At 41.9% G+C, this 25,757-nt stretch overlaps 2 protein-coding genes across 3 annotated transcripts in view; one reads left to right on the top strand and one right to left on the bottom strand.

Annotated features, from left to right (window-relative positions):
- Positions 1 to 446: 446 nt before the first annotated feature.
- Positions 447 to 9,863, bottom strand: TPMT (thiopurine S-methyltransferase). The gene is made up of 9 exons (XM_084283097.1): positions 9,833 to 9,863; positions 9,520 to 9,662; positions 8,474 to 8,566; positions 7,421 to 7,553; positions 6,950 to 7,002; positions 2,920 to 2,994; positions 2,091 to 2,176; positions 1,359 to 1,403; positions 447 to 586 (listed from the first exon to the last, which is right to left on the bottom strand). The coding sequence occupies exons 2-9, from the start codon at positions 9,651 to 9,653 to the stop codon at positions 471 to 473; spliced, it is 735 nt and encodes a 244-aa protein (XP_084139223.1). The 5' UTR covers positions 9,654 to 9,662; positions 9,833 to 9,863; the 3' UTR covers positions 447 to 470.
- A 64-nt stretch (positions 9,864 to 9,927) lies between these two features.
- Positions 9,928 to 25,757, top strand: part of KDM1B (lysine demethylase 1B) — a 29,055-nt gene continuing 13,225 nt past the window's right edge. Inside the window, exons 1-13 of one of the 2 annotated variants that reach the window (XM_084306724.1) lie at positions 9,928 to 9,961; positions 10,111 to 10,162; positions 12,629 to 12,731; positions 13,664 to 13,788; positions 15,505 to 15,594; positions 16,375 to 16,486; positions 17,111 to 17,227; positions 18,217 to 18,255; positions 19,338 to 19,542; positions 20,651 to 20,835; positions 21,808 to 21,984; positions 22,861 to 22,935; positions 24,323 to 24,460. In XM_084306724.1, the coding sequence (XP_084162850.1) occupies positions 12,642 to 12,731; positions 13,664 to 13,788; positions 15,505 to 15,594; positions 16,375 to 16,486; positions 17,111 to 17,227; positions 18,217 to 18,255; positions 19,338 to 19,542; positions 20,651 to 20,835; positions 21,808 to 21,984; positions 22,861 to 22,935; positions 24,323 to 24,460 (1,353 nt within the window). In that variant the 5' untranslated portion in view covers positions 9,928 to 9,961; positions 10,111 to 10,162; positions 12,629 to 12,641. The remainder of the gene's footprint in view (positions 9,962 to 10,110; positions 10,163 to 12,628; positions 12,732 to 13,663; positions 13,789 to 15,504; positions 15,595 to 16,374; positions 16,487 to 17,110; positions 17,228 to 18,216; positions 18,256 to 19,337; positions 19,543 to 20,650; positions 20,836 to 21,807; positions 21,985 to 22,860; positions 22,936 to 24,322; positions 24,461 to 25,757) is intronic. The other variant, XM_084306725.1, reaches the window with a different exon arrangement.

Raw genomic sequence — 25,757 nt, 5'->3', positions numbered from 1 at the left:
TAACGGGGACAGAGAGCAGCAAAACGTGCCAGCTGCCCGCCTCTCTTGCCCAGCTGCCCTTGGTGGTGCAAGGTGAGCGGCGTTTGAACAGCAGCTGCCATTACTCCAGGGCCACGAGCCTCCGAGGAGGACCTGCAGAGCTACACACAGGCAGCAGCTACTGGCAGCCACAGAGAAGGAACCTCATTTATTTATTTTTTAATCCTAATTATTTGAATTGCTGCAAAAGAAATGCTCAAAAAACAATTGCTTGTGTGTGAAGTTAAAGAAAAGCTATGCACATCTTAAGGTACTAAAGTCAGTTATGTAGGAGAGTTGCCTTTGAAAGCAAAATCAAACTGAAGATGTCTCTCAGACATTTTTCTGTACACTGAAGCCTGCTTTAAGAGTGTCCCGAAACATGTCTCATTTTAAAAAGTGAGATAAAAATGAAAGCTAGATGGGAGGTAAGTTGTTTTAATGGATTTTAATCAAGCTACAAGCTTTAGTATATACAGAACCTCCAGAAAATAATCCAGTCCCCATCGCCTGTGTCTTTCTGAGAAGTCACTGACTTTTTCAAGAAGCTTAATTTCACAGTGGTTGCCTGAAAAGGAGGAAAGAGTAACAAATTACTGAATGGTAAGTCAGTGAAGAAAACAAACTGGCAGAAGACAAAACCTTATGTACAGATGTCCCTAACTGTGTGACACAAATGCACTGAGGAAAACTTATCCCATTGCAAAAGAGACCAATAAAACTGTCCTTGCCAATGACTCACTGTGTACGGACACTGCAGAGGTCTTATAAAGATGTAAGATTAAAAGAAGTGCAATAGCAAAGCATATCATGAGCAATACTGAAAATTCCCTGACACAACTCTGATATATATATATATGTTAATGGATTTGAGTTGCACATCTAGCATTTCTACAGCAGGACATTTTACTTTTCTTCTTGGGCTACAAAAATATAGCAGAAGCTTTAGAACTAATATGCAAAGGCCTTGCATTAAAACCAGGGTAGATGGTGATGAGGTGCAGAGAAAGATGAAACTGTCAAATACGAGAAAGACTGAAGCCATGAGACCACAGTGTGCAGTCTGAATCCTGGGGGAATGAAAAGAAGTCATGGGGAGAAAAGAGACAGCGACTGCATCTAGGGTTTTCCTTGTATTTTTTTGAAAATGTGGGAATTTGTGTTAACAGCAAAAACCTTGTGGCAACGTGATTTTTATTTCCCTCATTGTTTTTCCATGACTCCATCTCTTATCTAAGTAGCAAACACATGACTTGGTCACTCGCTGCAGAGACAGAAGCACACAAACCCATTTTTGTGTTTTGGAAAACATCCTGGGGGTGAGCTGAAACATGACTTACCAAACAAGCTTTTAACTTCAGATTCAGGAACATAGAACGGTGGGCCTGGAAAGGAAACGGTGAAGCTAATCAGAGAGGAGACAAACTTTTGTACTGCAACAGGAGAGCCAGAGCCAGCCGCAGCCCCTGTGAGCAGCACCACCTGCAGGAACCAGAAACACCACGTAGGGGAACTGGAGGCACCCTGGTGGACCCCCTGGCAGCTTCAGGTGCTGCTGCTGCTGCAGTACCTCCAGGCTGCAGCCAAGGCAGCCACGTTGTCAGAAGAGGGAAGGTCACAAACACACCATGGATACAACCACTCTTGCTGCCGTGTGTGAATCGGGCCAATAATCCCTTTATAGTGCAACGGCATAATTAAAGCTAAAAGCTGAATAGTGAGAGGGAGAGCAGTGAATTAGGCTATTGTGGCTAATGACAACAAGACCTTCTCCCTGAAGGGTAATTATGCTGGAGAGATCAAAAGCAGCAAGAAATCTATCTTTTGTGAATTTGTGATTAAAATGATAACAATAATATAATAAAAACTAAACTTTGGCATGTAATAAAAGTTATAATAAGGAAAAACACTTCATGGCCGTACAGAATTTCACCTCTTCCAGGCATATGCAGGCCATGTTTGCAGACCATGTTTGTTAAAAAAGCTGAGGAAGATCCTACTACATATCTAATACATCTTTACACAATTCTTGTTAATGCAAAACCAAAACATGAACAGTGCAAGGTTCTCACCTTCGTGTTTGTTTGGATCATATAAAACAGTAACGAGGAGATAAGAAGAATTTTTCTCCATTAGGGAGATCATCAGACTGGCATAGCTAAAAGGAGATAGTGATACTTTATTATTTTGGAACTGCACAAGCATTGAAGCACAGCATTCAAAATATTCACCAAAGAAAGTAACATGTAGTCCTGAGTGGAGACAAGTCAAACTGACCCGCACAGAAACTCAGCAGAGATACACGAGCATGAAATTCATGAAACATCTCAAAGAAAGGTTTCAGGACACTTTGATAAAAAAGCATTTCTTATTTCCCATGTTCTTCTCAAAACCAACACCGTATTCATCCATCACAGTCTAGAACGCAGTACAGAACACAGGACCAATTTATGAAATTATTTGAATTCAGAATGAAATTATTTGGATTCAAGTATCTGATTCAAAAATCCTGGGAGCAGGGTCGAACTACGTTTGGGTTTGCTGCAGGCAAGAATGAAAAATTGGAGTAAAGAGAAGTGAGGGGAAGATGAAGAGAGGGAAGAGACGCAGATGGGGTGAAAAGGAAATAATAACATTCAGATGAGACTTGCAGCTCTGCTGCTTCTGGGTTGCAACAAACCACATATTTTCCCACCAAGAGGCAGGGCCGCTTCCTGAAGGAAGCTCACAAATCTAGAGCACCGTGCTCTGCAGCTGTGGCTGATGCTTAGGGCAGAAAAAAAGCTTGTTTAGGTTACTCTGCTCAGTGAAAGAGGGCTTCTCCACAGGTGGCAGAAGGTAACAAAATTGTGTCACTGGATACATTAGAGGAAAGAGTAACTGCTAAGCGAATTTACTAACCGTGGTCTGTCGCATGGGTTCACAGCCACTAGAGCTCCTCTGTCCCAAACCCCATCAAACTTGCCAACAATTGCACTACAGAAAGATGAGGGAAAAAAGCTTAAAAATACTGATAAGGCACCTTCATCCTTACTCAGATACTTCTGAGCAGTCGGCAGCAGTCTCCAGCTGGCTGTGCAGACCCGATTTGTTGTTAGGATCCAGCCTTCTCACAACCCAGAACATTATGAGCTGGGTCGCAAGAAGCCCTCTGGTGTGGTCCTGCCATGGTAGATAGCACGGGGTGCTGGAATTGCTTGGCATTTCCCCATTGCCAGGGTGTGCTGAGACAAGGCAGGGGGAAGAAACACTTTTTAAACACTTTCGGGATACAAGTCTGGTGTTTTTGCAGTCACAACGTGCCGTGACCCCTGAGGCAGCACCGACATACATTTGGGACATCGTTAACTCATGGTTTCCTTCTAGGACCCACACATGATTTCAAACACAGGGTAAGGAAGGCACCTCACTGCTTTAGGATTGCTGAGCGCAGCACACCCAGTAATTTTAAACACCCCAATCCCCAGCCACGTGCTCAGGACAGTTAGCCTCAGTTTGCAATTTGTTTAATCTTAGAAAAGCGAAGTTACTGTGGTACTTGCCTCAGTCTAACACTGTGACAGACATCATTTTTGCTCCTGAATATTCTGGCAGACGGCTTCACTGACTACCTAAAGCCTGCAAGCAGCCCAGACTATTGGAAAATGCTTTTATTCATGGGTGTTAAGAGCAGTCAGGGTGACACTAGAGATGAGGATGTTTACAGGCAGGAAAAGCCTTGTTTCTGGTAATTATTAAACCAGGAAATTAGAGAGCAAAGTAATAATAAAGTAAATTGCATAATTTTAAAGGAAGTCTGAAATACGTTTACTTACTGAGGGAAAAAAAAAAAAAGTCTGCAATACCTTTCTGCCTACTGGGAGAGTGTCTGAGTCCAATTGCATCACCTCTGTCTTCACTTCTCCCTGCCCTGCTGCTCGTTTCTTTGCAATGGCATCGCTGAGTTTCTGGCGTCTAACCTAGAAGCTGAGCCTGTACTTCCCGCTCTGCTGCGATCAGACACGATAACGCTGCAGATTCCTGACTCCTCTCAAAGCTTGCCAAGACCAAGCACCTAATTTAAATAAGCAGTCTCTTATAAGAAAGGAGGGTTTTAAAGAGACAGCTAAACAGGCAGTGGGGATGAGGGGGCAGGTGACAAACTTCATTTTCTGACACTTGCAGGCTGTTCTCTCTGCATAGACGAGTCTGCTGCAAGACCTCAGGAAAACCCCTGCAGTTTTTTTGCACCTCTTTTTTCTTTCCACCTCCCATCTGGTCTAACTGGAACGGTGGCGGTGGCTCCACACAGGCATTTCAGGTACTTTGCTCCCCATGGATTTCACCAGGGACTACAGACATTGCAGGCCGTGGGCAGCCCCACACTGCAGCCTTTCTCTGGCACCCAGATCTCAGGAGCTCCTGAACATCTGGGTGCTCCCTGCCTGCCTCTACATCCCATTTGCTTACGAGAAGAACCAAGCCAGGAGAAAATGGAAGAAAGGTACACGGCTTCCTTTCGTCCTGATTCCATCAGGATGAAGCTAAGCTATTAGGAAGCAGTCCTCTCAGATCTTCAGCCTCACTTTATCTCCTGCTATAAGTTTATACGACATGCAGCATGAGAGATGGCAGTCTAGATACTACTACGATTAATAGAAATTAGCATCTAAAACAGCAATTCACACATCCACAGAAATCCTACTTCTTTTTGGTAATAACGTTGCGAATTGCTATCCCTGCACACGTTTAGTAGTTTCGGTTAAAGCAATTTTTATTTATAGTCTGGTAGCTATAATTGTATTAGGACGTAAGATGATTGTGTAACGTAACTGTTTAACACACCTCCCAGAGTCCCCACAAAAAGCAGTAATTCCTGTTACTCTTTAACCAGCAAGAGCCTTTGAAATGTCTCATTCTGACAAAGGTCACAAGCAGATCTGAGTTTTCCCCTAATGAATGCCAGGCGAGGAGATCAAAAGGATTTGTTTGCAGGCCAGCCTCGGCAAGAGAGAAATAAGTTTAATTTCCATAATTACTGGGTAATTAATCAAATGGTCTGTACATAGAAACTAGAACTGTGTGTGCATTTTTGTAGTCACAGGTATCTGCTGACTGCTGCAGGGAATGAGGTTTGTGCTTTTGTCAGAGCAGCACCCAGTACAGAACCACGCATCCAGAACACGTACCTGCCAGTTTGTTTTGCGAGTGACAAACCTATCTACTGGGCCCATTAACAGCAACTGAAGTTTTCACTAATTACCTATTTTTGGTTTACTTCGTAGTATCATTCCACCGTATTACGATAGAAGTTAGAGATTTTACCATGCTACCTGCTACCGAACTTAGAACAAAAATTTTCAAAAACTGCAGACGAGAAGCTCGAGCAGTCCCTCGGCAGCTTGTCAGCTCGCAGCTAGAGGGGCTTACAGGACTCAACACAGCAAGAAGCTACATCACAGGGGAAAGGTGAGGAGGAAACCAGGCAGCATCTACAAAGTTGCTTTCATATACCGCCCATCCATTCCAAGGTGTTCATTTTTGCAAGACTCCTTATATCCACACTCTGAACCAAACGGCTGCAACAGCAGAAGTCTTCGCAGCACTCTATTCTCTAGAGGACTTTGGTCTCCAGTAATGAATACAAAGGGGACCATAAAGCAAGCACTGTGTTCTTGTGTCCTGAGCGACCTATTATTCCTGTACATGTTGACTCCCTGAAAAGCCCATCCACATAAAGATCAAGACTTGACCTCCTCCTCCTAATTGAACAGCCAGGGAACAAATTGTTACTGACAGTTGTTTGTATGAACACACATAACCTCACCAAAACCTTAAACTCTAGGGTAAATTGTGTCAGAGTAAGAAATACAAGAGGAAGGAACTACAGTAGAGGACACTGGGCATCTTCAGCTTCCTTCAAGATACATTTCAAAACCAGAAGTATCACTTTCTTGCATGCTCTCCAATCTCCAGCTACCCCAGCACTGATGTAGGTCTGGGGACATTTCAGGACAGACTTACACACGCCTATTGTGAACGTCTTCTGGGGACAAATAAACCAGAGGCATTACTGTCCAAGGCAGAGTCTTCTATGCTAGAGGCCATGAGAGTCTCTGTACAACTCTGTGTAATCTCTGCAAAATTCCCCACCAGCTGACAGCTGAGCAGGAAGTCAGGTGCAAAGCCACCCCAAGATCTGAGAAGTGACTTTGAGGCCACAGAGAACAGTGGGCTGAAATATTTTTCTGGAGACAGTAGTGTGGACTGTGCCGAAATATTTTGCATTTTCCATTGTGTCTTGTAACTGACAAAGGGCGAATAAGAAATAAGGACATTTTAGCACTAAAATCCTTAAGAAGATATTAATAAGTTGAGCCATGTTTTTAAAGGCACGTGCAGTCACTGATTGACAATATTTTAAAAGGGACATAAACTGGAGGGATGTTAAGTACTCTAAGCCCACTGAGAAAAGTATAAGTAAAGCATGGGGCACATAACCAATGGGTACAGCTTACTCATGAATACGTTAATCAAATAATTTGGGGAAAAAATATATTTAGTACTTAATTATGGGAAAAGCTGTCTAAGACGACACCTCTGGTATATTCTCTTCACTTTCACTAAGCTACTCTGAGTAAGGGATTGTGCTAGGATTTTGCCTTGTAGAATCAATCAATAATATTGAATGCAATTTGTTTTTACTGCAAAAGCAAACATGGTTTACTATAACTTTCAGATGACAGCTTAGACAAGCCTATTTAAAGATATTTAGTTACCATCTTTACCTAATGGTCAACAGCAGGGGTAATTTTTGTTGGATATTGGCTATTCACATTTTTCACACAAGTTAATAAGAGTTTTCTGGAGAGGATCTGGTTCAAATAAAATAATTTGACAGTATGAACATATTTGATTATAGAAAATTGTAGAACACACTGTGGACTCCTACCTGGACAAATCATAAATACTGCAGCAGTACAGACAAATGTTTCCAGAGGTACTCTAGGATGAAAAGAAAGAGAAACGATATTCATCAGCAAACTACATCTTTAAATATACACTTAAGTGTCATGAAGATAATAATATATATTTTTTTTAAACCAAGGTACACCTCCTGATCCCTTCCATAGAGGTTCTGATCTATCAAGGCATGTGACTGTCCAATTTTGAAATATGCTATCCTCTAAACTTCATATTCAGGCCTTCCAAAGTTATGTGAAAAGAAAGACAAAGTAATAAGCTCAAAACAAGAACTTCTCAGTGCAAAACTACAACCCAGTGTTTCTTTTCAGACCTCATTAGGAGAAATGAACAATTACCAGCAAGACAGTGGCATAAAAGCAGAAGGACTTGTTTGTTCGGTTATGCCTGCATTGCGTGGCTGACCACACCAGACCATTTGGCAACGCAGGAAACATACCTGCAACTTCTTTGCTCCCGCAATCCCTGGGACTGGCTCCTCGCAATAAGGCAGGCCCTGGTCTGCAAAAAACTCCTTCAGTGCTTGCTCGCTGATGTCCACGCCGACGATGCTGTGTCCCAGGTCAGCCAGCCTGCATGCAGCAGAGAGGTCCCAGGTTTACTGAGGCCCACAGCTCAGGCCGTTACTGTACGTGCACCTCAATATGTATTTGCTAGAGAAGTGCTTGCTCAAGCCTGGTTCTAGGATGCACTGGTGTGTCTCCTCTTTCTGGAGTTTTCACGTTATTGAACACCACCCCTGCACAATCAGAGTTTAAGGGGATGATGGGGACTCACCAGATTTATTTATATCCCATTGCTTAATCATTACTTTCTATGAGCGCAGTGGAAAGGAAGACTGCCCTGGCAGTGTTGCTCAGTGTGACAAGGCAGCAGGGTGAGGGTCCTCACTGAGGCAGTGGCATGCCTCGGGGCCTGTGGTCAGCTTAGGAACCCATCACCATGACCAGTTGTGGTCACTGGGGCTAACTGGGGGTGCAGATCAGTTGGGGTGGGTTTGGCTCATGTCCCTTACCCCCAGGGAGCAGCACAGGCTTACGCAGTCCCTAATAATAAATTATAACCCAGCCAACAACTAGTAAAAGTAACAAAAAGAAATGTAAAAAAGAAGTTGTATTTAGCCCAAATCACCTAAACTCCCAGGTGTGACATGCCGCATGGTCCCATGAGCACGTGTTCTGGCACAGCCAGGCTCACTGGGAGCCATTTAAGCTGGCATCGCCAAAAAATGAGGCAGCCGTTAGGGCACAGCTTCTGCCACTCTGTCTGTCACAAATCCGGCATTCCCCAGGCTGAACTCAGGGCAGTCAGAGGGATGCTCAGGTTATTCCTCAGCCATCCCATTTACACCACTAAACCAAGTGCCAGCAAATGAAACGGAGCAAGCCTCCAGTCTGCCGCCAGCTGTTGTAGGGCTGGGAATTCCCCCTCTCCCTCCCTCCCTCCCCACATCACTGAGATTTTTGCTGTTGTAACCTGTGCCGTTTCATACCTTTTCATGTCTACTGCTTTACCACAAAGTGGGAAAAATATCCTCAGTCCACTCCTGCCGCTTAAGAGCATGTCCAGGTACTTCTTCAGCAGCCTGCAGAAGAACAGACATTTTTCACTTTGCATTGGCCCACCAAGAGCCAGGCGCTACAAGGTAACACGCAAACTCCACGATGGGATACACAGCCAGTTAGGAATGCTATTAGAAGTAAAAGCTAGAGCTGTGAACATTCACCTTCCATTTTCTCGGAAAGTAAACTTCATTTCTGTTGAGCAAATTTGTCCTGGTTTCTGTTTGCTCGCCCTCTCGGGTAAACAAACCCAACTTACCCACTTCTAAGCGGGCCACAGCAGGCAGCTTAAACAGAACGATGATTAAGCCCCTGGATCAATCATCAATACACGCCTGAAGTGTAAGTTTTGTTGGTTACAAGACCTTATAATTGGGTTTTCTCCTGTAGGAGAATAATTGGGTTTTCTCCCAGGGCACAATAATTGCCCCAGCGCTGCTTTAGGCCCCGTTTTCATGACAGCAGCACGGAGCCTTTGCAGCAGAGAACTTATGGCTTTTAGCCAGGTCGCCTAAACTTTAAAACGTGATTTAAGGTGGAATATCACAGAATCACAGAATTTCTAGGTTGGAAGAGACCTCAAGATCATTGAGTCCAACCTCTGACCTAACACTAACAGTCCCCACTAAACCATATCCCTAAGCTCTACATCTAAACGCCTTTTAAAGACTTCCAGGGATGGTGACTCCACCACTTCCCTGGGCAGCCTGTTCCAATGTCTAACAACCCTTTCGGTAAAGAAGTTCTTCCTAACATCCAACCTAAAACATCCAACCTAAAACACAGTATCTCTAAATGCAATTTTTTTTTTCTTTTTTGCTGCCATTTTTTAACAAGTGGATGTCACGGGGCTATTTTAACGTCCCGGCAGCGCCTGTTTCCCCACGTTTCCCTACGCAACCCCTGCAGCTTTCGGGGGTTTTGTTGGCCGGGCCCCTCTCCCCGTTGCCCGGGGCGGGGGGCGGCGGTGCCGTACGGGTGCCCGTGCTCCTTGTGGAAGGCGGCCGCTCCCGTTTCCCACTTGTGCAGCCAGTCCTGCGCCGTCAGCACCCTGTCCGCCTGGGCACGGCCGCCCTGCAGCTCGGCGGGCACGCCAGCAGCGCCGTCCATTTCCAGCGGCTGTGGGAGAAGGAGAGAAACCAGGGTCAGCCGGCACAACACACGAGCCCTGCTCTATTTTGCCAGAGCGCTGCGCTGCCTGCAGTGCCCCCCCAAAAGGGTCTCCAGCCCCATCCCTCCCGCTCCTCTCCCGGCTGGGGACCGGGGGCTGTGGCGGGGCCGGGCCGCACCGAGCCGTGCTGGCGCCTCCCTCTCGCTGTGCTGAGCGGAAGAGGAGGAGGAGGAGGAGAGGGAGGAGGAGGAGGAGGAGGAGGAGGAGGAGGAGAGGGCGGAGGATGGCGCTGGGGACGGCCGCAGCGGTGAGTGAGTGCCCCCTCTCCCCCCTCGGGCGGCGGGGCAGGTGCAGCGCGCCCCCGCCTCACCTCCTCGCCCCCCTCCATCCCTCCCTCTCCCTCTCTCTTCCTCCCTCTTCCTCTCCCTCTCCCCTTCCCCTTCCCTCTCCCCTCAGCTGTAGCAGGAGGCGGCGCGGACACGCGTGGATGTGGGCTCCGGCCGCTGAGGTGAGCGCCTGGCAGGGGCCGGGGCCGGGGGCTGGGGTCGGGGCTGGGGCCGGCGCCCCGAGCTGTGTGGAGGTGTGCGCGGCCCCTCGCTCCCGTTCCCCTCTCTCTTCCTGTCTTTTATTTAATTTATTTCTCTGCTCTTTCCTTTTTATTATTATTATTTTTTCCTCCCCCCAAGCCAAACTTGCTGTCAACTCCCTGCGGGGCTTTCCCCTATAGGCGAGGCAGGGCGAAATGTTGCCGCGAGGGGCACGCCGTGTGTCCCCCTCTCCCCTGTCATGGGGCGCGTTTCCTCGGCCGGTAACACCATATTTATAGGGCACACAGCCAGTAAGACCACGTTTATAGGGTTCAGACCCAGCAAGACCACATTTATAGGGCGCAGAGCCAGCAAGACCCCGCTCACAGGGCGCAGAGCCCCCGAGCTCCGTGAGGTGCGCGCTGTTTGCTCCCTCTCCAAGGAGCCGGGGGTTGTGGGGTGAGGCCGGTGGGGTCTCTGGAGGGGAATTGGGGATGAAGTGACACGCAGCTGGATAACAATGGCCTTCCTGCAGCTAGCCGGTCGCCTCCTGCCCACCTCCTCGTCCCTGGGCAGCACTGACAGCGCAGATATATTCGGGCTCCCTTACCGCCAGCCTCCGCCCTGCCAAACCCGAGGCCTGCCTGAGCCTTCAACATCCTCAGAGAACTTCTGAGCGAGCCATAACTGCCTCGTTTCTCTCATTTTTTTTCCCCTCCCACCGTCACAAATGCAAGGAAACAGCACCGGTGTGCCTCCTGGGATCCTCACGCCTCTCCTGTGACCACCTGCAGACCAGCCAGGGCCAGCGGAGAGGACAGAGCCTCTGCCCGAAGGGCAACAGTATTTAGGGAAGGTTAGTTAGTGTCCACCACCAGGAGGATACACGAAGGTGATACAAAGCCATACTGTTGTGCCCCGGACCCAGAGGGACAGCCCCAGAGGAGAACAGGCACCGTTTCCCGGGGCTTTACGCGGTGCTTTGGGGAAATGTCATGCAAATGCCAGCAGTTGGCTCTCCTGTCTCTCCTTCCATCCTCATCCACCCCCGTGCAGTGGGGGAAGCTGTGGTGGAACATTGTTGGCTTTGTGGGGGAGTAAACATTGCCTTTTTTTCCCCTCTAATCATATATATATATACACACACATATATATATGTATATATTTAATAGGAAAAAAAATATTAATTTTTGTATTGGCTTGTCCAAACTCATTTCCCTTCTCACATATATTGTGTGAATCTTCCCTTCCCTTCTGCACCCAAATCAATTCCCTCTGTCTTGAGGGCAGAATAAAGCAGCGACTTACTTGATTTATGTCAGCTTCATTTGAAACTTCGTAAAGGTGCTCGTTCTCTCCTCCTGCTACCTTTACTTCCGGCAAAATTCGTGAATGTAGCTACTGCTAGCACATCCCAGCTTGAACGAGGAGGATGCGGCCTGGAACAACAGGGAGAATTGAGAAATTCCAGAAATATTAAAAAAATAAAAATTGCAAACTAGTCCCTACTGCAACAAGATAACCTTCGTGACTCAGTGCTGTAGTACAAGGGTTTTATTTCCATTTCCTTTCTGTGTGGTGGAGTGCATTTAGATTTAATTCTTCCTCCAGGCTCTCCTTATTTTATTTTATCCCCTGCAAAAAGAACGCCTTTGATAATGCCATTTTAAATGTGCTTTCATATCTCTGGCATGCTTTCTCACACTACATGCTTTCCAGCTTGCATGATGAACTATGGTCTTCCTTTTCCCACCAATGTAGTTAAAGACAAGTATAGATCTATCTCGTGGTGTTAAACTTCTTTTTTTTTCTCCCAAAGTATGTTTAATAACTAAGTTTGTGATATTCCAGTTGCCTAAAATTGCCATGCAAATGCAGCTGTTTAGGCTTTGCATTCTGATGCCTTTTTACAGGAGGGTGTGAGACAGGAGAGTCTAGGAAATGGTATTTCACTTGGCATTAAACATCTCTTGATCAGGCTGTTTGGAAAAGTGCTTTGCAGTGCAAATCTCTTGCCACCGATAAATCAGTAGTTAGTAGGAAGAGCATTGTGGAGACTGGTATTTCAAAGCTTGCATTATGGACTGATGTCTATTCACTTTGCCAACCCTAATTCCAGTCCAGATCTTGACGTAAAGCAAACACAAATCAGATTATTGAAATCCAGGGTATGCTGATCTGGAATAGCCGGTCAGGATGTACTCCAGGATCTAATCTTAACTCTGAATTTAGTTTAAAATAAGATCGTTGTTCCTTTCCTCATAGTGCCTCGTTCTCCTTTCTCCCCTGAATTGATAGCCGAGCTAAACAGATTTCTGTCTAGGTAACTCTGACTGAAGTAGCATTCTAAGAGTGGTGATTAGACAGCTCTGCAAGTTTAATCAATTTAATTTTAATTTTTCCTTAACTGTTGCTTTATTTATTTATTTATTTAATTTTCCCCCCAGGTCTAATAGTACAATGTCAACTGGAAGGGTACGAACAAAGAAAAAGACATGTTCTTCAGACCAGTCTCCAGACAACCTTCCTCTGAGGAGTTCTGGAAGACAGGTATTTATAACTATTTAAAAACACATGGTTTGGTACATTTTATTTTATTTTATTTTATTTTATTTTATTTTATTTTATTTTATTTTATTTTATTTTATTTTATTTTATTTTATTTTATTTTATTTTATTTTATTTTATTTTATTTTATTTTATTTTAATTTTTTCCCTGTTTATATTTATAAAGAAAGAATGCTTTACTGTGGATCATCTCAGAGTATTTATCCAGGGAGAGGGAGAATTTGTTAACTCTGTGAAGAAATAGTCAAAGCTCCTTATTTATGAAGAGTATTCAGAAAAGAGGAATGCTCGCTGTAACTAGTAAATTCTTGATATGTTAAAAATACAATCAGAGTTTTCTGTGCAGCCAAACAAGGCTGTCTGCCAATCGAGACTAAGACCTAAAACAACACAATATGCAGTACCTTTGAGGCCTAGAAGAGGAATAGGGTATACAGCTTTGTATCTGGAGTCATCCCCCCCACGGCCCTAATATTTTATTTGATGTGCAGAGAAGATTGCCACTAATTAATATCAATAAGTATATGAAGAAGAGATTTTTCTGAAGGAGAAATAGAAGGAACGCCTGAGGCCTTACTCATTAACATGTGATGGAGCTTAAACTATGATTTAAACTGGAATCTTTGCTTATAATTTCTTTAGTGGCATCAGTTAAGCTAGGGCAAGGCATTTTTAGCTTTAAATGATATTTCCATCCTTACTCTTTTTTTTTTTTTTTTTTTTTTTGGTAGAAAAACTGACCTACTTTGACAGCTGTTTCATGCTGCAGCTATTTCACAATGGATTCAGAAAGTTTTGTCTGTATCATTTTAAACTTTCGATGCTATGCCACAACCTGCAAAGCTATCTGAACACCACTGTGTGTAAAACGCAACCGTGTCGTTTCTGGTCAGATTTCAGCTATTCTTTATTAGGTGAAGAAGAAAGCGGCTGAGGCAGCAGATGATGACGACGACGCGTCAGAGAAGAAATATAGGAAGTGTGAAAAAGCTGGATGCACCGCAACATGTCCCGTTTGCTTTGCCAGTGCAGCTGAAAGGTTTGTTCCTTTTTAATTTGTTTTTTCATAGACTTCTCTAAAGTTGCAGTTGAAATTTGGAATTTTAACTGCATTCTGAAAAATCCCTTCATTTCTAAATGGAGAGAGAGAGAATTGAATGGTAGTAAGATGAGACTTAAGATGCCAGGGAAGTGCCACAGTTATCCTTTTGTGGATACGTTTCTTCTGCACAAGTTACTAAATCTGATACAGCGTGTCTTTAGCTTAGAATAAGCTTACTGATGCTATTAAGGGTGTCTTCTGGAACACACCTTGCTTCTGTGAAACTGAGAGCATGCAAGGGTAGCCTGAGGAAGCTAAACGTGCTTTCGAGATGGAAAATGAAACCATCATTTACTGCAGAAACCGACAAATGCAGAAATTTCTTGGAATGTTTTTGCAGTCTGAAGTGAGAGTCTCAGCTTCGCGTTTTAGGTCTTGGGAGACAATCGTGCTTATTTGAACTCTTTGTTCTCAAGTTGTTCATGACTTTTGGACAGTCCTTTTGCATTCTTACCCCGGAGATGCATCTTGTCAGTACTGTGCATTCAGTATCTGCAATGAGAAAGATATTAGATCTCGTTATGCGGTAGGCAGACTGTAATTACATGGCATCATCCCCTCCCTAGCTAATTGGGGCAAACTTTCCTTGTTTTATTTATTCTTCAATGATGTAAAATAATTCAGACACCTGAGAAATCTGTGTTGGTGATTTGTTTTTTATTTAGGAAACAACAGATATCGCATAGTCATGTTTCTGAAGTGTTATTTTAATGTTGTGGTAGATATATATCTTTCCCCTAGAATATGTGCTTTCAGTATCATTTATTTGACATGAGATCATTTCATTTCTAGCTATTTCAGTTAGTAGCTTAGGCCACTGTTTTTTACCTCATGAGTTTGAATTATTTCATTGAGTTTAATGAGAGTTTTCTAAGTGAAGAGTGATCGCTTTGCATAATTAATATAATCTTTGGTAATGGATATTTCTTTCCAAGAGTGTATCAGGAATACATGCCCAGAATGTGTAACGGATTCCTCAGGGTTTTCTCTCGTTGGGTTAAAATTGCAGCCAACTTGGTCACGTTAAAAAATCAGGCAACATCTGTTTTGCGTTCAGATTTGCATGTATAGTTCTGTCAGCTGTTCTGGGGACTAGATGTAATCACTTATGAATCGATCGATTACCCATACATGAAAAACGCTCATTGAAATGACTTCCTCTCACCCCTGCACTAAGATTAGAATGAAATAAAAAATATAAAGGCAAAAGAAGGGTAAAGTTCCTGCAGAGAAGGACACTTGGAAAATGCTTTGTGTGTTGCTGTACATAGTGTAAAAGCAACTCTATTTCGTGTCCAGGAACCATCTGCTTAAAGGCTACTAAAGAAAGGCTCAGTGGACCATTGTTGGAGGGAAGTTGCTGGAAGCCAGACCAACTGTAAAACTGTGTATTGTGTATGCTTTGCCTCCTTTGCATCTGGTGCTGCTTAGTTTGGAAACTGGAAATGTCTGAGACAATTGAAATGATCTTCTCGTTATTGTTATTAATGTGGCTGTAGTGCCTCGTGCAAGTCAGCCTTCATGAATGGAACATAATGGCCTGGCTTGTCCTGAAGATATTGTTCACATTCTAGAATGTGCTATTGTCAAGAGATTTTTTTTTTTTTTTCTGAAATGTTTCATAAAGCTATTTCTATGTCTCTTGTTTTACAGATGTGCTAAAAATGGTTATACATCGAGATGGTATCATCTTTCCTGTGGGGAACACTTCTGCAATGAATGCTTTGACCACTATTACCGAAGGTAGACTGGCCAATTAAGGTTGTGCCTTTTCAGTTCTTACTAAATTTTGACAGATGATACAAGTGCTGAAACCTAATATACATATGTATAATACCAAGTCTTGTCCTCTGTGCTTGCTTGATCGGAAGTTACACTTAGCTGTTGGTGGTAAAACTGCAGTTGTTGTATGGACTAATCATCTACATGAATATGTAGCAGGAACAAAACCAGTTATTTTGTGCAAGGTGTTTTGTAGGGACAGTTATTCTGAACCTTTCCTCCCTTTTAAAATGACAGCAGAGAATTTTAAAAGATGAGAAGAGCTTTAAGTACATCCATTTTCTCTTAGTTAGCAGATTCACTCTACAATGTGAATTCAGGAGAACTTGCCTCTGTGTATGACCACAATCAGCGAGTGGCTTTCATGCTTGCAGTTCAGTGTCTGGAGTCTCAGAGAACACTTCAGGCTCCAAGCTCCTTTCCATTTGTGTGGGAGTCGAGTCCATCTCTACTGAGGCTCTCGGGTACTTGTGTGCTCAGCAGTACCTGTAGCTCTCTTCAGACTTCAGATTCCAGGAAGTCTGCTCATTATCAAGAGGACATAGCGGTCAGGATGCTCTTTATTGCTATCATAAAAGCCATGACTTCCTCTGCATTTAATAGGAAAATACAGAGCTCTGCAGCCTTATTTCTCTGTCCTTATATAAAATGTTTAATTTTAAAATAACCACTGTTGCCTAAAACGAAATAGATCATTCAGTTTTCCGACTGCTTGCTATTTTCTTTTCTCTTTCTTCTTAGCCATAAAGATGGTTATGAGAAATATACTGCCTGGAAAAGGATTTGGACAAGTAATGGTAAAAGCGAGCCCAGTCCAAAAGCCTTCATGGCTGATCAACAGCTTCCTTACTGGGTAAGACAGAGAGTGATTTATGTAAGAGGGTGTATTTCAGTGTGGTGGTAGCCTGAGAAGGTATGCGGTTTTGTTCTGATGCCTAAGTGAGCTCCCCTTGCCCCTTCTTTTCTATCTTCTCCTGATTTCTTGCCCTGAAAGACTTTCTGATATTGTATGATCAAGCAGTATGTCAGCTGAGTTTTCAGATGGGCTTTCTAGTATCAGAGGGCTTGGGAAAAGCTCATGATAATTTCCCTGGTAAAGGGAGAAGAGGAGATACGGGAATAGAAGGAAGTTTTTTTTTTAAAAAAAATATTATTATTTTTGAAATAGTAAATGATCTGTTTTTGCAGCAACACCTGGAAAGCCCACTGAAGAAAGTAGCGTAACTGGGTATTGAATCAATTTTGGAGTTAGGTTCTGTAGTGAAATAAAGTCTTATAGGAGATTGACCCAAGATTTATGTTTACATATACCAAACGTCTTACTGATGTCCTGAGCGTTACAGGAGAATGAATTTAACAATTGTGTTTAACAATTTCCTCATGTCTACCTTCTTTCTGATCAGCTAGTTATGCTTCATTAACCTTATCTGTAATCAGTCAGTAACGAGTGAAAACATGTTTGTTTTTCGACTTGTAGGTGCAGTGCACGAAGCCAGAATGTGGTAAATGGCGTCAGCTGACAAAGGAAATCCAGCTGACACCACAAATAGCAAAAACATACAGATGTGGTATGAAACTAAACAATTCCACCAAGGTAGCATAGAAGACTTTTGCTCATTCTGAAACTAACAAGTACATTTTTCTTGTTTGCAGACATAAATTACTTCTTGTTTTGCTGCTTAATGTTTCTAATTTCGAAACAAGTGTCCGATGGCCTGGAGAGCCGCATGGCTTAAAAGCCTACAAGCTGTTTGGCTTTTTTTTGTTTCCTGAGTGAAAATATCAAGAAAGAAGCATCTGAAATACTTTCTGTCTGCAGTCAACTGTAAAATCACTCATTCTAAAGCTACTAAAAGACTATCAGCATGTATAAAATAGACATACACCAAAATATGTGTTTTGTTTTGTTTTGTTTGGCCATACTTCACTATTGAGGAAAACATTTGAAAAGCTCAATGAGCTTTTATTAATTTTTAGCAAGTTTGTCGTGCGGCTTTAAATGGAGAATATTCAGTTTTGGCCTGAAGGTAACTCCTGAAATTTGAGAGTCCTTACAGTGCCATAGAATTGTTATAGCTAAAAACATAACACGAAAACACTGACCATGTGAAAGGATTGGCATTTCATCTTGGAACTTTGTGATATTCTTAAAATAAATGAGAGAACTTTGTTTTCATAGTCTAGACTGGAAGATTTTCTCTCTGAAAAATGTGGAATCTTCCCAGAATTTCTCTATAAATTCCCTCCTTTCCCTCCCCAATTTGTTTGTTTCAGTGTTCCACTCCATTTCATGGAATAAGACCTATATAACGTCTGGTCAGTAGAGACTATTTTATTTAACAAATGAGAAACATTTTCTAGCGTGTTTTGGTTTCATGGTGTGTTGTGTTTTTAACTATACATTTCTCTAGTATTTATTTTTACTAATACAAGCGCCTGTGCTACAGAAAGCTAACACTAATGAATTCTTTGGTTTGGTTTTTATGTTTAAGGAACTGTGCCACAGCCAAATTGCTTTGTTTTATATTGAATTTTTGTTGCACGGCCTAAGAATAGCTCTGACTCAATTGACTTTTCTTTCAGACGGAGGGCTCAGACCAGTGTTCCATGCCTGAGGACTTGGTGAGTAGTGGTTGTTCCTCCTCATTTATTCTAGAATATAAAACCAACCCTAAAGCATGGCATATGTCTTTTCTTTGTCCTTTGGCCAATTTTAGTAGCATTTATGCATTTTGCTCAGGAAACTGTCGAACACTATTTGCAACAGAGCCTCGGGCTTTCCACTTTCTCATCTTTTTCCTCTCTTCCCTCGCTACCAGTTAGATTTCAGGTGGTTCTTGGTGTCTTTGGTTCAAAGTGGTTCAAAGTTTTCTCCTAATCCTCTCTTTTGATCAGGCAAAACAACAGCATTCAGTTGCCAGCTTTCAAACAAATAATCCCCACCCCCAAATTTCCCTGTCTTCCAGGTGCTTTCTATCTTTAGTCAGACTAGTCTCCTCTTTTTGAAAGCTGCAAAAGAACACCAAACCATGTTTTCTCTCTCCTCTCGCCCACCACACAAAACCTGATGTGTGTTGGTGTTGCAATGACTTTATGACCGTGTAACCCCACATTTCAGATCGAGGATGATCTGATGTTCAATAAGCTGTCATTGGCAAGTGTCTCTGAGGTACCTCTGGCTCAGGACACCTGTCCAAGATTATTGTTGACTCTTGGAGGAGCTTGGTGGTTTTGTTTCCTTAATGCATGTTTGCTTTGTAAACAAGGCTGAATCGTTAGCATTTGTTAGGGTTTTAGAAGGTCTTGGATGGGGATTGCAGAATCTAAATAAAATTGAACAGTTTAGACTTTTCTAAGTTCAGATTTCTGGATGCATAAGCGACTGTAAATGTTTTATTAAGGGCCTGATTAGGTTATCATCATGGTACGTCTCATCTGTTTGCTTTCCACATGGGCGTGGAGTTTGTGAAGGTTCAGCTCTGTTTCTGAGGAAGATGTTCAGACTGCAGGTTTTCTGTGTCAGGCTGAGGAAGGGGAAAGAGGGAGAGAAAATGTCTTTTTGACTTGCCATTCTGAGATTGGTACTTCTAGTGCTTTTTGGTCTCAGTTTTGGAGGGAGGGGGGAATTGGTTCATTTTCCAACGTTTTCAAAGTACTGACGTGTTCTCTTCTCCCCTCTTTCCTTCACTTCTCCGCTTGGCCAGAGAGTGGCTGAAGTTTCAGACCATTGGTGGTACTCCATGCTCATACTCCCTCCTTTGCTGAAAGACAGTGTGGCAGCTCCCTTTCTAGCTGCATATTATCCAGACTGCGTGGGCATGAGTCCATCCTGTACCAGCACTAATCGTTTACCTGGTGAATCCAACCTTGTGAAGTTAGAGCACCTAAAGAGCGTGCCTAATTTGACTGGTAAGAGCCATCTGCAGGGCTCTGTTGCTTAAATAGGTGTGATGAATTTTGTCTTATAACCGAGTTTATAAGGCACACAGTGCTCCTGACTCAGGAACACCGGTTCTGTTCTCAGCACTAATACACCCTCTCTGTGTGACTGCCTCTGTACTTCTTTGTTGCAATTTATTCGTGTGTAAGATAAAGGTAACACATTTCTCATGGCGTTTATTTAAGGTGTAATCACAGATCTCGTAGGCTTTTGGATTACTACCTGTTATTTTTTTTAATACAAATGGGAAATTAGTATGTGGGTACTTAGCAATCATTTGCTTTCTTAAGGAAACGAAGATTTATAAAAACAAAATGTGATTCTGCTAGTTTTGATATTGGCGATCTTTGGGGTTTGGAGAAAAGGATTGGGTTTCTTAAGGCACTTGGATTCAGCTTAGGTTAACTGTTTTGCTAATAACATCTCTGAGACTGATAGCCTGGGTGTGCTGATCTGCAAAATAGGCCCAGCACGGAAAAAGGTAGCGCAGAATTCCCATACTCATCCATATGATGCACTTCAATGCTAGCTCAGAGGGAGTGCTTTGAGGAAAGTTCAGTTTCTGTCTCATCCTAGCAGGCTTTGCTGTCCTTAGGTGCTGAAAATAAATCCACTCCTCTATTGAATGGATGCTTATCTGCTTAACAAACAGAAAAACAACTTCATTACGCAGAGCTACCATTGCTGCACATGGAGGAGGATTACTTGTAGTTACTCTTCACTCTGGGTGGTGTTGGGAGCTGAAGATGAAAGTGGTTCAGGGGTACAGTGGTGCTAGACCTTGGACTTGAATTCAGATCCTGTTCCATGTTGGACCTGTCACGGCATCTGAGGGCACACAGTGTTTCTCTCTAGCAAAACTTAAGCTCTGACAGGTCCAAGACACATCAGGTACCAGGACAATAATTAGCACCACACAGCCTGGAGGGTAAGAGGGGAGAGTGATACGAATGAAATCATTCCAAAAGTGGCTAGAGGTTGGGATGCTTCGCTGCTCGTAAAGGGAAAAGGATAAAAAGATACAATGGAATATGACATTTTTTTTTCTTTCTTTTTTCTCCATGTGTCTTTACTCAGTTGCAGGAATGAACAAATATTTCCAGCCTTTTTACCAGCCCAATGAATGTGGGAAAGCACTTTGTGTGAGGCCGGATGTCATGGAACTGGATGAGCTCTATGAGTTCCCAGAATATTCACGAGACCCGACCATGTATTTGGCCTTGAGAAACCTGATTTTGGCTCTGTGGTACACAAACTGCAAGGTAAGACATGCTAGAAGTTAATTTGTTTGCTTACAAATAATGGCTACTGCTATGGGATGTGGAGATTTTGAGGGGAAGAGAGCAAAGGGATTAGACTCTCTTCTTAGATATATCCTGTACACCAGAAAACCTGTTCCTGTCCTTTTGGAAAATATTTCTAAGACTTTTTTTTCCTTTTTTATTATTTATGTATTTTTTTAATTTATTTTCCCCTCCAGTTTTAATGCCTAGCTTATTTTGCAGCACATATAAAAATGTTATAAGCATTAAAACTTTCAAGTCTGCCCAGCTATTAGCTTTTAAAGGGACGCTTGGATATTTCTAAACAATGTTTTGGAGGTGTTGAGGTGTTTTTGGAGGTTTTGGAGATTTTTTTTTTTGTATGAACATTTGACAAGGGCATGATTGTCTTTTCATTTATGTTAACACTACAGTGCTACTTCAGTCGAGTTGCATCTGTCATATTCAATATAAATGAACTCAAAAGCCAGCTAGAATTTCACATACTGAAGCTTTCAGATACTGATATCCTGATTAATATGAAGCTTTAGGATACTGATCTATTTTTTTATTTTGAATTCTATTTCGGTGTGAATTTTACTAGAATGCCACTGACCATTGCCACCAGGTAGATTCATTTTGCAGTCTGTGATGGATTTCAAGGCCACTGCTGTATTAATAGAGCATACTGTCGAGTTTGCAAGAGTTTCTTTTAGACTCATGCTTTTATTCTGTGTCAGTCTAGCTTTCTATCTCCAGGAAGGTTGGAAGAGATAAATTGTTACCTTCGTCTGTACAGCTGGCTAGCAAGAAACTTCCATAAAACTTGCTTTGAAAATGCTCTCAGAAACCTCTCTGAGTCACGATTAACCTTAACATCTGGTCTACAGTTTAAATACGCTGCCAATGTGAAAATATTAAATATATTTGACTATCAACATCTCCTTTTTTTTGTGTCTTTTGTTTTTACAGGAGGCTCTTACTCCTCAAAAATGTATCCATCATATCATTGTACGGGGGCTTGTGCGTATTCGCTGTGTACAGGAAATGGAGAGGATACTTTATTTTATGACGAGGAAAGGACTAATTAATACAGGGATTTTATCAGTCAGTCCTGACCAGTATCTTCTTCCTAAAGAATACCACAATGTAAGTAGCTGTAAAAATCCCTGTGTTATTAATGCTGTAAAAGTACATGGTATACTTTTTTGTTGTTGTTGTTGTTTGTTTCTATTTCCTCATTATTTGCCATTTAAGTCATAATTGCATCTAAAAGCAAACACATTGCATGTTTTTCACATGGTCCTTCCTCATCCACCTTCAATGCTTATGGAAATTACAAACACTGGAGTCTTCCAGCAAGGTTTGTATTCACCCAGACATCTACGAAGTCCAGTCCTGTGGATTTGTGCTTTTTAGATGGATGGGAACTGTGGGAACAACATTCAATATGCCTTGGTTCTTCTTGTGGCTTAATGCTGTAGCACACCACAGCTTCCATATTATATTCCATAGAATATAACAGGACTTTCCTTTGGTTGCAAGAGCTATGATTAAAGGGTACATCCTTACGAGTAGCAATCTGTATGACAGCACACAGAAACTTGTAGAATGAACGTGTTCTGTAATGGATTACCTCCTAGAAATAGTAAGTTGATTTACATATGGAAAGCATATTTCTGTGTGGTCACAATTTATAAAATAGTTTTTATTGGTCAAGCCAATTTGTGATTAAAATTGTTACAAAGCATGTTAGTTGCCTGATAACTTCAGCTGTTCCAGTTAAAAGAAATCAAGACATCTGAATTTAAAGTGCCTAAAAACTTTAACTTTTTTTCAAAGCTACAATTGGCCTTTTCTGTATATTAAATGCAGTATCGTTTCTAAATGATTACATTAGAGGACAAGACCACTTAAATTCTGAAATCTGTGGGTATTTAAAATTTAGCAAGAATTGTGTGCAATGATCACTTCTATTTTAGCTCTGACTATTTATATTTATTTAAGTATTTTACTATTTTTTAGAAATCTGTCATTATTGTTGGGGCTGGTGCAGCAGGATTAGCAGCAGCCCGACAACTGCACAACTTTGGAATTAAGGTAAGAAAGTTGAGAGTACATTACTTGAAAAAATCAGACTTCTGCTTTGAAAATGTTTGAAAATATAATAGCATAACAATATTCTTGTTATAAACATCTAAGTATAGGGCATTCTAATTAATTTGTGAAATCTGGGGTTTTACTGAGTAAAACTGCTGTTTAAGACAGCATTTACTTTTATCTAAAATCCAGTAAAGCAAGTACTGAATATTTTGCACAGACTTGAGTTGGGAGGATAGGGAAGACAGGGATATTCATGTCCAAATAATAAAACTGTTGATGATGGATGTTTAAAAGAGAGGACATTTTCTCTCCTTTGTGCAATTTAATGTACCTATTTTTTTTTTTTAAATTTAAAAATGTGCATCTCCCTTTTCCCTCCTATTTATCATTAGCAGTGTGATCCCACAATATTTACATGTTGACATAATTTAACACGTTAGAGTGTTCTTATGAAAATCTGTGGGGCTCTTTGCACATGAAATGTTTGCAGGACTGATGTTTAAGGAAATGAATGAGCACGTTACTTTCCTAAACTTTTTTTTTAAAGCGAAACCCCAGATCCTATTGCGCCATTATCTCATTCATTGGTTGTTGAAGAGCAAATTGCAGTGCAGCCTTATTGTCCATCAAGTCCTGTGGAAAGCCCTCCTGCAGTAAAATATGTAATTATCAACTGGCAGGACATTTTTTTTAATATATGAAATATATTGTAATTATTTTTTTACATTGTCTTTATTTTTTCCTATTGCTTTCTGCTGTTCTGGACAGATTGATTTTTTTTTTTTTTTTTTTTTATTAAAGACTTATCTAAAGACAAAAATATAATAAAAGTAAATAATAATAAACATATTCAGTCAGATAAAATATCCATTCAGTCCAGTATCCTGTGTCTGACTATGATAAGTGGTGGATGCTGAAGAAAGTATGTGTAAATGACAGAAATATGACAATAAAGTATTCTTGGAATACCACAGGAATAAACTTCTCCAAAAGGTTTATAGAGGTCCTAAGGTGGACACTGTAGTCAGATAATTGTATTTAAAAGTCTCTAGCAAACCTTGAACTCCAATTTTTAGATTTTCCAAATATGTCTTTACCTTTTTAAAAAAAGTTTTTTTTTGTTGTTTTTTTTAAACTACGGTTGCTTTTAAAAGTATCAGTTATTTTATGTGTGTATATATATCCTAAAGAATAACCTTTACATTAAAATTTAAATGCATAAATGAGCTATATCAAGAAACAAAAATAGTGTTAAGATTGTTAGTGTTGATGGATTTTAGTTTGATTGTCCAGTTTTGCTTTGTTTTCCGCCTTGCTCTGCAGTTGAGCAGATATGTTTATTATAATCATGCCTCGCAATTTCCTAAACTGCGTTCTGTCACAGGTCATTGTCTTAGAAGCTAAGGACAGAATTGGTGGCCGAGTGTGGGATGATAAGACGTTCACGGGAGTCACTGTTGGAAGAGGCGCCCAAATCGTCAACGGATGTGTCAACAACCCCATGGCACTAATGTGTGAGCAAGTGGGTTCCCTACCGTGGCCATGCATTATCGTTAGTGCAAAAGTGTTGTTAAAAGCCAGGCGTAGGTGGGTGGGTAAGGGTGGGAGTCCTTTTTCATGACATGATTAAAATGCTCTTCTGCATTTTAAGTAAACTCCACGTTGGTATCCTATCTTTAGTGACAGCTGGGGACAGACAAGGGCTGTGTAATGAACGATCTCAGGCACCTTATGTAAAGCTAGCTAGGGTGGCTTCAGCTTCAGAAACAGAAGTAACCACATTTTTGCCCTTGTCTGGAGATAAAAATGTAAAAAGGCTCCTGGCAGCCCGCTGATTCTAGTACAGGCAAATCCTTGGAGCTGAGAAGGGCTTTACTGTGGGAGGCTGTTGCTGTGCTGCTGCAATACCTATGTCCATGATAGACTTGCCTTGGCTTGGCCTCTGTTATTTCTAGTTTGATTCTGCACAAATAACGCTTAATAAGTTTACTAGCTACTGCTGCAAAAGCAATGCAGCTTGATTGTTTGAGTAGAAAGCAGGATTTCCCCAAGTGGAGCTTGAATCTGGAGTTCGTTCAGGAAGACATGCACATCCAGCCCGTGTTGTTCTAACAGCGTAGTGCTCTACGGTGTCATGAAGAACAAAAATGTATTTTTTGGTTTTAAGTCACATTTTAGTTATGAGATGAGGTGCAATGACTTCTAAATGCACGTTGGGTGCCCATTCCCATGTGGTCTTTGATGTCATTTTTGATCCAAAGTCCAGCTCTATCTTGATCTGCATTGGTGAGCAACAGCCTTGGAGATATGTGAGGGTATGCAAAAAAACCCTGGGGTGCAGTTCAAGTTAACAAGGCCCTAGGAAGAAATTAGAGCTATTCTAGTGCTATTTTCTCCAGACCGACTGTGGAACATACAGTCTGTTCTCTGACTTAGGTCTGTTGGGTGTTTGATACAAGCTGGACAAGCAGAGCAAGATACTAGGTTTAATTCAAAATCGTTTCTTTCTTTGCTTGTTTGCTAACAAAATGGGCAATATCTGGCGAGATGCATCCTGTTGATTCCTGAGTCGTAGGGAACTGTTGGGGGATAAGTTACCAGAAAGCTGTGGAAAAGAACTGATTTCAATGGCAAAAAGAAGATAAGGCAAGGTAAAAATGAAGGAAACTGGTTCATCGTGGCTGAGAACAGACCCAACAACTCTGTTCTAGCCCTTGACTTGATGGGGAAGTTGGAGACTAGGTTTCAGAGAATCCACGATATAGAAAAGGATGGAGGAGTGGGGAGACATGGTTTGTTGACAATTAAGGGATAGAAGG

Source organism: Netta rufina, assembly GCF_964035555.1.
Source record: "Netta rufina genome assembly, chromosome: 2".
Classification (NCBI taxonomy): domain Eukaryota; kingdom Metazoa; phylum Chordata; class Aves; order Anseriformes; family Anatidae; genus Netta; species Netta rufina.
This window is presented reverse-complemented; position numbering and strand designations above follow the sequence as displayed.

What these genes read in the sequence shown, in the direction of transcription:
- TPMT (XM_084283097.1), bottom strand. Translation starts at nt 9,653, where the DNA reads ATGGACGGCGCTGCTGGCGTGCCCGCCGAGCTGCAGGGCGGCCGTGCC. An exon ending in CGGGAGCAAAGAAGTTGCAG is followed by an intron (nt 7,003 to 7,420) that starts GTATGTTTCCTG and finishes TTTTCATCCTAG; the next exon opens with AGTACCTCTGGAAACATTTG. An exon ending in AACCCATGCGACAGACCACG is followed by an intron (nt 2,177 to 2,919) that starts GTTAGTAAATTC and finishes ATCTCCTTTTAG; the next exon opens with CTATGCCAGTCTGATGATCT.